The sequence below is a fragment of the Pygocentrus nattereri genome, chromosome 15 (genome assembly GCF_015220715.1).
Source record: "Pygocentrus nattereri isolate fPygNat1 chromosome 15, fPygNat1.pri, whole genome shotgun sequence".
Taxonomy (NCBI): Eukaryota; Metazoa; Chordata; class Actinopteri; order Characiformes; family Serrasalmidae; genus Pygocentrus; species Pygocentrus nattereri.
In genome coordinates, this window is record NC_051225.1 from 2352673 (window position 1) to 2365172 (window position 12500).

Here is a 12500-nt window from a genome sequence, read left to right on the forward strand (position 1 = left end):
TCTTGCGCTTCTTGGAGCTGCGCTTATAAAGTGCGCACATGAAACGCTGGAGCGATGCCATAGAAGAAGCTCCCAAACCTGCAACGTTAAAGAAAAATAACTCGGTGCTTCCACCAAGAACTTGTTCACTGAGCGCCACATCACAGCTCAACAGGGCGCAGACCGTCCAAGAACTAAAACCGCTTTAAAGTTAAACCATCTCATCCACTCACTCCTGCGGCGGGGAATGGGAGGAAGGCGGTTTGAAGAAGGTTCTAGACCCGTTTAGAGGTTTTTCTGAGCCAGGAACCACGCAGGAACCAACACGCCGAAGAGCAAAAACCTCTGCTGTCTGATGTTGCTGTTAATGTCTGGATGTTGAGAAGGTTCACAGCGTTACTCACAGCTCCACAGCGGCGGAGGTGCTCAGGTGTTTCTCCTGCTTTCCCCCTTTACAGCTTACAGGCACGAGCACTGTAAAAACATCACATTCATATGTATATTTATAGATTTATATTTATATAATCGCCCTACTTCTGTTCTCAGATCAGTCGTAATCTTGGTGAGTCGCTCGATATTTCAACCGTTGCGTTTAACGCTGGAAAATCAATTACGCGCTGGTTTTAGTGCAGAATTGTTGACAAAACGACTGAAAATGTGCTGTAAATTCAGCCACACGTATCAAAGCAGCTGAATGAACGGGAAAACTGAATTAACGAGGGAGCCGCAAAATTGCGTTTGATCGTCATTTTTAAAAAAAAAGAAAATTAATTGTGGGAATATTGCCGCTTTTATTTTCTCAGTCTAATGTGATGCAGTGCTGAACGCGTTATTCCACAGGACTCAGGGAAGATTCCAGACTGAGATTTTGGCATCAAGCACAGCAGAGCTGAAGTCATTTAAGCGCTGAAAACGTGGCTAAACTACCGATTAACGCGATTAAAGACGTTTTTGAAATTTTGGAAAATTGCGGTTGGAGTTATTTTACATTTAAAACATCACAGATAAACAAGTGGCTACCTGGTGGCGGGTCTTCAGACTTTTTCTTGGGTTTTCAGCCCCAACCAGAGCGCAGCGTTACAGGCCCAACTAGCGAGCGGACGAGCCTAAATACAGAAACACAGAAAATGCAATATAGAAAACGTTAAGGCTCAGTTTAAAAGCTCAACACAGTCATTAACGTGTATGCAAAGCTTACAAACGCGCGCACACACACTCCCACGCGCACACACTCTCACACAGCTGCTTTGCTTATGAGAGATTAAGAAGGATTTTGCAAATACTTACTGCCAATGAGCCGCACCGCGCGCGTTTCTAATGAGAAAACACTGATAGAACTCGAGTCCTACACTCTCAGCTTTTGGGTGCTGATTATGAACGCGTATTAAATTACTGGCAGGAACCCGTTAGTAATTCTGTGCGCTGGATGACAGGAAAAGCAAACAAACAGAAATGAGAAATAAAATCAAAAGCAGAAACAATTTCAAATATCCAAATTTCAAAAATTTATTCATTTCAAACTGCATATTGAAAAAAAAAACTCAGCTGAAACTGTAACTGTTATGGTGCTATTAGTTCAAATATATGTACATGGAGTGTTGGCATCTGCGTACAGGCCACATTTTAAAATACAACTACGCCAAAAAAAACAAAAACAAAAAAAAAAAAAAAAAAAGAAAAGAATTTCTTTTTAAAATTAAAAACTTAAAATATCACAGTAAATGTACATAAAATTTACAAACCATGAGAAAATAAAGAACACAAACTTCATATCTCTAACAGGTGGAGGGTCGGAGACTAAACAAAAAGAGGATAAATTAACGCGCGAGTGTTTCATCATTTAGAACTAAATTAAAATTCGCTGTCGTCGTTTTTATTTTCACTTTCTTTATTTATGTATTTTTTTTTTTAGTACTATTTACCCTCAAGGAGAAACATTTGTCATTTTGGAGCCACAATTCATCCATATGCTTCTTTTTTTTTACTTTTATAAAAAATGTAACTTTTTGTATAGTTTACAAACATTACAACTGATTGTTATGTGTCTTTGATAAATACTGTACAAAAAGGTCGATTGCAATAATAAAACATTTCTCCCCCCCCTCTCTTCCCCCCCCCTCCCCTCCCCCCCTCCCCTCATTTCAATGTGGAAAACAAAAAGAAAAGATGACGGAAAAGATCGTTTCGAATTCGCGGTGTTCCTACCGTTCAGCGTCTTTCTTTAAAATAGAAAGCAAAAAAAATAAAAACAGGTGGGGGGAGGAGAGGAGGTGGGGGGGGGTGGCTGTGTTCTGTGTTCATTCCTCGAGTCCTGTACAAGTTTTCCCTCACCAAAAAAAAAAGAAAGAAAGGAAGGTTCTGTACAAAAATAATAATAATAATTATAATAATTATAATAATAATAATAGCGGTAGTAGTCCAGTCCCAGTGTTTCGCGCAGTGCGTCCAAAGTGTCCACGTCTACATGTGCGTTAAGGGCAGCGTGCCGTTTATGGTCGTCCCGTGCACAGGTGCGCCCTGGTAGTGCTGGGACAGGTGCAGTCTGCTTTGGCCCGTTTGCTCCTGCACCTCCGCCCCGGGCAGGTACATGCTGATCATGTCCCTCAGATCGCCTGTCTGGCACGGCTGCGCGGCGGCGGCGCGCGAGTGCGAGCTGGAGGTGACCACGGCCGGGGGGCTCGCGCTGGACTCGGACTTCACCCCCGAGCTCATGGAGCCGTGCAGGCTCATGGGGGGTCCGCTCTGCTGCTGCGAGTACGCCATGCTGCTGTACGTGGGCGAGCCGTTCATGTACGTCTGCGCGCTCGTCATGGAGCCGTACTGGAGCGCGCTCATGTCGTACCGGTGCACAGGCGCCGTGGCCGTGGTCTGCATGGGCGCGTTGAGGCCGGCGTGCTGCGCGTAACCCAGCTGGTCCTGCATCATGCCGTAGCCGCCGTTGCTCCAGCCGTTCATGTGCGCGTAGCCGTCCATCCGCTGGTTCATGCCGGGCCCGACGCCGGAGCCGACCCCGACCCCGACGCCGACTCCGACTCCGACGCCAACCCCGACGCCGCCGACGCCGCCGCCTCCGGGCGCCAGGAGCCCGCCGGGCAGCGCGTACTTGTCCTTCTTCATCAGCGTCTTGGTTTTCCTGCGCGGCCGGTACTTGTAATCCGGGTGCTCCTTCATGTGCAAGGCGCGCAGCCTCTTGGCCTCGTCGATGAAGGGTCTCTTCTCGGACTCGGACAGCAGCTTCCACTCGGCCCCCAGCCTCTTGCTGATCTCCGAGTTGTGCATTTTGGGGTTCTCCTGGGCCATCTTCCTGCGCTGGCCCCGGGACCACACCATGAAGGCGTTCATGGGTCTCTTGACCCTCTCCGGGGTGGTCTTCTGGTTGTTGCCCCCGGGGTTGTTGCCGTTCCCCGTGGCCCCAGCGTTGGGCTGAGGGGCCGGGGGCTTCAGCTCGGTTTCCATCATGCTATACATTTGCGCGGCGGTGTCAGAAAGCCTTCCCTCGGCCAAGAAGAAGAGGAAGAAGCAGAAGTTCAAGAAAGTAGCAAAAGAAAAAAAAAAAAAGAAAAAAAAAACAAAAACAAAAAAAAAAAAAACCACCAACAACAAACCCAAGTCCGAGCGGCCGGCTGCGCTGCTGCTGCTGCTGCTGGAGTCCCCCCTTCAGCCCGAGCGCGCTGGGGTGAGTTTCTCTGCCGTTTCCCCTTCGTCTTCCCCCTTTTCCTCCTGCCCTGTTTTGCCCACAAACTTCTCGAGTCTTCAAAAAGAATCAACAAAATTGAGGTTTTTTTGCCCCTTTTCCACGCGGAGCCTTGACAACTCCAGATACTTTTGGTACAAGTTAATAGACAACCGTTCACGTGGAAGGACTGTCAGCCAATATAAATGGTTTCGCACCTGACCAATGGCAGCGCGGGGTTGGGTGGCTTCATTAGCATAAAGGGGCGGGGCATGGGAGGCTGGAGTGGCTTTCCCAGCAGAGTTTGTAGAGAAATCACACGCACACACTCACACACTCACTGTGTCACACACACACACACACACACACACACACACACACACACTGCTCAGAATATATTCGACAAGTCTTGGTCAAACATCTGCAGTGAGGTCAGTGCTTTATTTGCTGAACTGGCCTTAATGTGCAGCAACTCGACAGCCTGCAAAAAGTTGACCAGCTTCTCTGAACAGACTTCACAGCCGGACCAGCGCTACCGCCGTTATTCTTGGCCCGGTCAGCCGCTGCTGGGCACCTGACGCTACCCTACAGTCCATATTGTGAGCAGAGCGAAATGAAATCAGGAACTGAGGTCAGTCAGCACATTTCTGACCCCAGCGAAGCAGAGCAGCACTGACTGGACGTGAAAGAATCTGCACTGTGGTCAGGAAAAAACGCGTAAAGAGAAACTAACAGCTCCGCTTTCCACGCAGGCACATTAAAGCAGGCGAGCCCTTCACATGAGCCGGACATCAGCCGGACATCAGCCGGCCAGGGCGCCTCTGCTGCTTTCAAAGCGCCGGAGAAGCCGCGCGAGGCCCGCAGCGTCAGTCTGAGTTATAAATAAACGGTTCACAGAGCAGAACTCTTCACGGAGGGAAGTGGAGCTGATCTGGCCTACAAACAAGGCTTATTGTCGAGACAAACACGTGCAATCAGATCACTTTTAATTCACAAAACGCACGAGCCCATGAGGCGCCCACGGTGTTTCAACAGCGCCCTCTCCCGGCCGGACTGACTAAAGGCTCCAGGCCTCTGAGCAGAGGACTTTGGGATGGGAATGTGGGGCTTTGGGGCGAAACTGCTGAGATTTTGGGATTTGGACTAAAAGTCTGATGTCTGTAGTAGAATCTTGGAATTTGGTCTAAAATGTTGATGTTTACAGTAGAATTTTGGGATTTGGACTAAACGAGGTCTGAAAGAAATAATAAAGAAAGTTGGGATGTTTGTATTTAAAGTAAATGTTGGGTGAAATGTTGTAATATGGACTAAACAAGTTGGGATGTGGACTAACAGTGTTACAGTTTGGGGTCAAACGTTGCTCTGTGGACTAAAATGCTAAAATTTGGACTAAAATATCAGGATTTGGACTAAATGAGGTCTGAACTAAATGGTTGCAGTTTGTAATGTAAGAATTGGGTTAAACGTGAATGTATTTGAAGTAAAGGTTGGTCTAAATTTGGGCTACAATTGTATGGTATGGACTACAATGTCCAGATTTAAGACTAAATGGGGTCTAAACTGAATTGTCACAGTTTGTACTATAAAAGTGAGGTCTGGGCTAAAAATGTATGTATTTGCAAAAAATACTGGTCTAAATTTGGGCTAAAATGTTATAGTATGGACTAAAAATGTCCAAATTTAAGTCTAAATGGGGTCTAAACTAAATGGTTGCACTTTGTACTATAAAACTGAGATCTGGGCTAAAAATGTTTGTATTTGAAGTAAATGTTGGTCTAAATTTGGGCTAAAATGTTACAGTATGGACTACAATATTAAGATTTGGACTACAAGTTTACAATTTTGGCTGAAATGTTGCAACATGGACTAAAATGCTCAGATTTGGACAAAAATCTAAGAATTTGGATTAACACGTCCAAATTTAGTTGAAAATGTTGTAAACACTGCAGACATTTTGGCATCCGAAGCGTTTGGTGGAAATTAAAACGGGCAAATTTGTGGTGAAAACCACAGAAGAGCGAGAGAAACGTGTTGAAATATAAAGGAAATGAAAGGACACAGCAAATAAACAGGCCTGAACTAATTCAACTGAAGCTTTTCCCAGGACAAATATAAAACCTGGAATCACATTTGAGATCAGATCACAGCTTTTGTAAAATAAGTGGTTGCTCAAATATCAACAAAACATGGAAAGTCATACAACACTCAGCACATATCTGAGTGAAGTGGGCAGCACGGCGGTGAGTTTCTCTAAGCGAAGCTCGGATGCCCCCCCACTCTCTCTCTCTCTCTCTCTCTCTCTGTGCATTCGGGCCTTAATCTGCTTATGGAAATGCACTGAACAGCAGGGAATCACCATCATCTCACTGTGTGTGTGTCCTCCTTAGCCACACTTTTCCTGATTGACACACTATAGTGCACAATGCATTACAGCTTTAACGACAGCACCAGCACAAGGGCCTTTTCGTGAAAAACAAGTGCAGACCTAGTTAGCAGAAAACAGGCTGCAGGCCAAACATGGAAAAACCACGAGGAGAGTGAAAGCAGTGAATTTCAACCATCGTAAGAACGTCCAGGCTTAAATACTGACCGCTAAACACATCAACATCAACAACAACCCTCAGTTACAACTCAGAAAACAGCCTCAAATTAGCAGCGCAGTTAACTGAACGTTTGAAACCCCTGCAAACAGACGGCGAGTGACTGAACAGTTTTAATGTACAGCTGGAAACCAGCTGGTGAGCCTGTGTCTGCATGTGTGTGTGTGTGTATGTCCACTAGGGGGCGCGGGTGAACAGCAGCTTGTGCAGACACTCGTTTTGGAAAAGGGTCTATTATTATTTTCCACATAGTAAACTGTTCTAAACCCATCACAACAGCAAACGCTGAGTGCCCGGCTAAAAAATATACATTCATTTATATTTATACACTTATTTTGAACCTATCATGCACATGCACGTAATTTATTACTCACATGACAAGCATGAATTGAATTAGACTTTAAAAATAAATACAGAACCAGATGCTTTAATGAGCAGAACAGGTTAGTGTAATGCAGATTTAAACGTCCGAGCGGCTCATGTAATTAAGAACTAACAGACCTGAATTTCACAGTTAGAGAGATTTAATTGCCCCACAAACAGCTCCTTCTTTCCAAACCACACATTTGCTCCTTACTCACCTCCACTTTAAGGCAGCCGGTTGCTCCATTCCCTTCACTGACCAATATCCACATCCCGGGGTGGGGAGGGGGGGTGCCAAAACTTCCAGCAAAAAAAAAAAAATTCCCTCAGGTGCCCCGTCCACGGCTACAGGTCAGATCCGGCGCGGGCAGTCCACGTGCGCAGTCCGTACACACCTTCCACACCTCGCGGTCCATATACACCTCACGAGCCTCACTCTCCGTGCACGCCTTGCACTCCTAGCACTCCTCGCTCCTCTTCGCTCGGCGGCCCTGCAACAAGAAAAAGCCGTTTTATGGCTCCACACAGGGCTGGTTTGAAAAGAGGAAGAATGCATCAAGAACAACAAAAGTCAAATTATACCACCACCCCCTGCACCAAACATAATGAGAAGGAGAAAGCTTTGTATTTCCTTTTTTTATATATTTTTTCCTTTCACCGGGTATTCAGAGATAATTTGAAGCCATTGTTTCTTCCACAGATGGTTCTTTTTTTAATACAATAACGCTGCTCTTTGTGTGCACTACCCACAATAAAAATCTAAAGCCTTCTCCTGAATAACCCATTTTGTTCTCTCTTGTAAAGGGCCAACAAAAGCGGCCGGGAGCTAATGGGCTCGCTTTATTCACAGCCAAAGAATGGCTATTTGATAAAGATTTTTCCCTTCCTGAATGCTTTGCCATGTCAGATCAAGCGACCGTACTGTTAGACTCACCGTAAAGCGGCGACTGCAATAAACACAACACAAATACTGCTATTACTGTCTCATCATCCTCACCATCATCATCATCCTCATCACCATCATCCTCATTATTATTATTATTATTATTATTATTATTATTATTATTATTGCTGGTTGAGAAATTCCAAGACTTGTTCTCTTGGATTTGGGTCAGTAAAATCATATGAAAGTAAGCTAACACTGTCCTAACATGGTCTAATAAACACAGATCCCATACATCTGCATTCTTTCAGCAAAATAAACCTTTATCAAATACAGAACACAGTAGGAAGGAAACAGTTCAGTGCTATGATATTCTGTCATAAATACTGCAAATGCTACAATATTCTGATAGCTACAAATGCTATAAAATGCTATAATATTCTATATTTACATGATTGAAAATGCTATATTTTTTCTAAATGTTCTAAATGCTGTAAATATTATAAAATATTATAATACTCTCTTATAAACAAATAAAATATAATGCTATAATATTCTGTTATAAATGCTGTAACTGCGATAAAATCCTATAGTATTGTTATAAACGCTGTAACTGCTATAAAATGCTATAATATTGTTATAAACACTGTAACTGCTATAAAATCCTATAGTATTGTTATAAACACTGTAACTGCTATAAAATGCTATAATATTGTTATAAACACTGTAACTGCTTTAAAATGCTATAATATTCTGTTATAAATGCTGTAACTGCTATAAAATCCTATAGAATTGTTATAAACGCTGTAACTGCTATAAAATGCTATAATATTGTTATAAACACTGTAACTGCTATAAAATCCTATAGTATTGTTATAAACACTGTAACTGCTATAAAATGCTATAATATTGTTATAAACACTGTAACTGCTTTAAGATGCTATATAATATTGTGTTATAAACAATGCAAATGCTATATTCTGCTCTAAGTGCTGTAAATGCTATAGAACAGAATCATATTCTTACACAAACACTGCAAACTGAACACTATAATATTCTATTCTAACACTGCAAATGCTGTGATGTTCTTTTATTAGCGCTGTAAAGGCTACACAATAAAATCCTGATCTGAAATAAACTGCTATACAATATTATACATTATAAACTGCTATAAACTATGTAAAAGCTATACAGTGGTATAATATTCTGGTAATAATGGATTAAATGCTTAAACGTTTTACTGCATTCTGGTGTCAATGATATAAACTTATATTCCATAACCTTGAATGCTAAAATATCCAGGGCGCACTGAATGTTTACACTTAGGCACAGTGTGTCAACATCAGACAGATACTTGCCTGACACTTGATTGGTTCACTAAATTTGTCAGCCAATCACAGACAGCCGTGTCAAACATTCATCAACACACACACAGCACTGAGCAGTGAAGTCTGACCGTTAAAACTGTTTACTATTTATGGAGAAATGGTCAGGATAACACACATGGACACGCGGAACACCCGTGACGCATGGTTTGTTTATCTGTGTTTATACGGTTGTTTTAGGAGCACATTAATGCGTTCATACTGTATATGCACTTTTCAGCCAACGCATGACTGAATGTGCAGTTATGTAACCGAGAATATAAACATGCAGCCAATCCATTTGTACAGTCAGCAGATATCCTTTGTATCTAAAGGGGAGTTCCACCACTTTTCCAAAATTTCTGCATAATTAAGCAGTGAGATATAAGCAAAGTCATTCCGACTGGTTTGAGGTGAAATTATCTGTTCTAGACTTAATACTTAATACTTAATAAGCCAGAATTAATAATTTTGAGAGTTTTGCCCCAAAACATACCATAATGACTAAAACAAAACATATTTATGAAACAGCCGCTTTAAAGTACAAGAAAAAAACACATTCCTATAAGTTAAGTTAATGTTACATGTTTCCCCCCCAAGTAACTCTGAAACATTTCTGCTGAATGTTTAGAAAAGTTTTAACAGAAAATTGTAAAAGTTTTTCAAAGTACGCAAAAAAAGAGATTCATATATTTCCTTAAATATATTTTTAATCCCTTTAAGGTGGAGGAATACATGGAGGAGGCTGTGCGGCAAATAGTCCCCAAAGAAAACTGATTATTCCAGATTTTCCACTGTTTTCCATCATCAACATTCCATATAAGCTCAGAAGACTCGTGTAGGTTCTCTGGTGGTTCTGGATGGTAAATAAAGTGTCTATATCTGTGTTGTAGTCATGGCGACGCCTGGTTCCCATCACCACCACTGTAAAGACGTCTGAACCGTTTCACACCAAACCCTCTGGATCTCTCTGGTTACACCTCACTCACTGAAATACGCAGACTTTTTGGTGGAATTCCCCTTCGGTCAATGTTGAAGCTGTAACGCAGAGTGGTCAGCAGTGGTCAGGACCAGTATTCAGCCTGGAAATATTTTCACACCGACTCAGAGCAGAGGACGTTATGGTTTCTGACAGCGAGCGGCAGGAGGAGGGAAGACAAAGGGTCCCAGTGGGGAAAGTTGTTAGCGTCTGTTTGTGTACCTATCTGTAAGAATTACGGCTTTTCTCCACCTTCCCGAAGCTCCACACTGACAGTAATCCACCGCAGCCACCGCCAGGGCCTTTTGTCTTCCTCACGAGCGCACGGTTCGCTCTTAATCTGCTACAAAAAAGCCAAGAAATAATGACTTCAATCAAAATACTGCACTCACTAATTAGCTCACAGAGGTGCGCCCAAAAAACCCAGAGAGAAACCTGAACAGATTACGTCTAATAGCGACCAAATCAATAACCTGCTGATGGGATTATCAGGAAAAAAGACACGGAAACGTTTCATCTGCCCAAAACACTCCCAAAACACTCTGCTACCCCTGGAAAAAGTCGAAGGAGGGAAAAAGCATCCTGGCTTTAAGTATTATTGTCAAGAGGATTAGCAGATTTGCTGTTAGTAATATGCTTTTCCCGCCGATCTCGTTATTAATTTAATCTCCGAGCTGAAATCAAAGTCCGCTGACAGAAATGCCATTGACGTTTTCACTGGCGCTTAATTAAACTCTGAAAGTAACAGAAAAACAACAACAGAAAGAGAAAGAAAACGATCAGAAGGGACAGAAACACAACAACTTTTGGAGCGTCCATCAGTCTGGACGACCTCAGTCACTGAATGCTAATGGTTCCTTCAGATGGAGCTGCTGTATGAATGACTGGGCGTTTCATTTCCATATGCATGAGCTTGTTTCTTTTAGACCCCCACCAGAGATTTTCCCCTATGGGCCGCACCGAATCTGTAATCAAGAGGAAAACGTCACTCAACGGCACTTCTGTAGGGGTGAGAAGGGAAAACTGCAGTTAACTGTCAGGCCTGGAGGAGTAAAATGCGGAGAGCAGAGGCTAAAAACTGGGAACAAACCACTCAGCAGGGACTTTTTATGGCTGTTATATCACAGATTTAAAGTCATCTATCAAATGTATCAATAAAGCCGAAAAGCAACGGAGATGATTTATCACCCAACTCTCAATGACAGTGTAAAGCAATATGCTTTAACAACAGAATAACACAGGATTATAAATGGTAGCTGGACAGAAAGCACATTCCCAGAAAGAGCACGTTTATTTATTTATTTATAAATAAACACCATTATTTTATGGGCATTGTGTTACAGATTTAATGCTCATTATCAATAAAATGTATCTCTAAAGCTTTAAAGTAATATCACAATATACCAATACTGACAATGTGTCACCCAGCACTAAACGACAGTGTCATAAAATCTGCTTTTAACACTCGTTCGGAAAAGAAAACGGACAAATTGTGATTATTTAGCCAAAACGGCACTTTAAAGGTGTCCTACAGTGCTGTGTAAAAGTCAGAGACCACCCAAAACTGGAGATAAAAAAAACTGATTAAAAGCTCCAGAGAAAATGTGGCTCCTAGCAACCACCTGGAAGACCTGCTAGACCCCAAAACTGCCCCCATCAGATAACCAGCGCTTAAAGCTTTGATCTCTGAGAGAGAGGAGAACATCCACAGGGGTTTCTGTCCATCCTTCCACTGTGAGAAGACCACTCAGCGCTGTGGGTCTGAAAGGACGTGTAGCTGATCAAGAAGAACCTCACTGAGAAAAGGAGACGGACACACCAAACAAAGAAGCTGGACGATGGACTGACCGCCCCAGAGTCCAGACCTCAGCACCACTGAATGGGTTTGATTAGTTCAGAAAATCATTAACCAGCTTCTCAGATTGAGCTTCGGAGGAGCTGAAAGCTGGAATGAAGGGAAAGAGCGACTCACTGGCAGAAAACTGGAACAAAACAGTTCATGCAGGCCTCGATTTACAGTTTCTACACCACAAACTTGCAAAACTACACCAAAAACACAAACCCATGCCGTGAAAACGTCAAATTACTGTGGAATTCTTGACTGTCCTCATCACTCCTGAGAACATCTTTACACTGTAAAACTCTGTGGACGGTAGAACTTTACATATGAACATACTGTATTAAAACCTAATCAGGTGCTTAGGGAACTGGCCCTGTGACCAGAAGGTCGCCGGTTCGATCCCCAGACCCGACAGTCCATGACTGAGGTGCCCTTGAGCAAGACACCTAACCCCCAACTGCTCCCCGGGCGCCGTGGATAGGGCTGCCCACCGCTCCGGGCAAGTGTGCTCACTGCCCCCTAGTGTGTGTGTATTCACTAGTGTGTATGTGGTGTTTCACTACACGGATGAGTTAAATGCGGAGGTGGAATTTCCCCGTTTGTGGGATTAAAAAAATAAAAAGTATCACTTAGGACTGAAGCCAAAGGCCACGCCCACTTTCGACCCTTGTTGCGGTGTCAGCACTCAAAGCTCTCAGGTGTTTAAAGCACTTTTTGGACTCGATATGTTTTAACAACAGTTAAAAGAAGATACTTTGAAGAACTTGAAGCAAAATACAGACAAATATACACAAAGCATTATCACATGATCACCACATG

The 12500-nt window shown here is 43.1% G+C and overlaps 1 protein-coding gene across 7 annotated transcripts in view; it reads right to left on the minus strand.

Annotated features, from left to right (window-relative positions):
* Positions 1-12500, minus strand: part of sox2 (SRY-box transcription factor 2) — a 191176-nt gene that overhangs the window by 20252 nt on the left and 158424 nt on the right. For 4 of the 7 annotated variants that reach the window (XR_005131535.1, XR_005131533.1, XR_005131534.1 and 1 more), the window contains exons 2-4: positions 6834-7106; positions 1000-1085; positions 384-453 (exon numbers count right to left, since the gene is read on the minus strand). Coding sequence is in view for 2 of the 7 variants with exons in the window: in XM_037545495.1 (XP_037401392.1) it covers positions 2440-3447 (1008 nt within the window). In the remaining 5 variants the exon portion in view is untranslated. Of the gene's footprint in view, positions 1-383; positions 454-999; positions 1086-1266; positions 1402-2184; positions 3853-6833; positions 7107-12500 lie in introns of those variants that run through there. The other 3 variants (XM_037545495.1, XM_037545496.1, XR_005131536.1) reach the window with 3 other exon arrangements.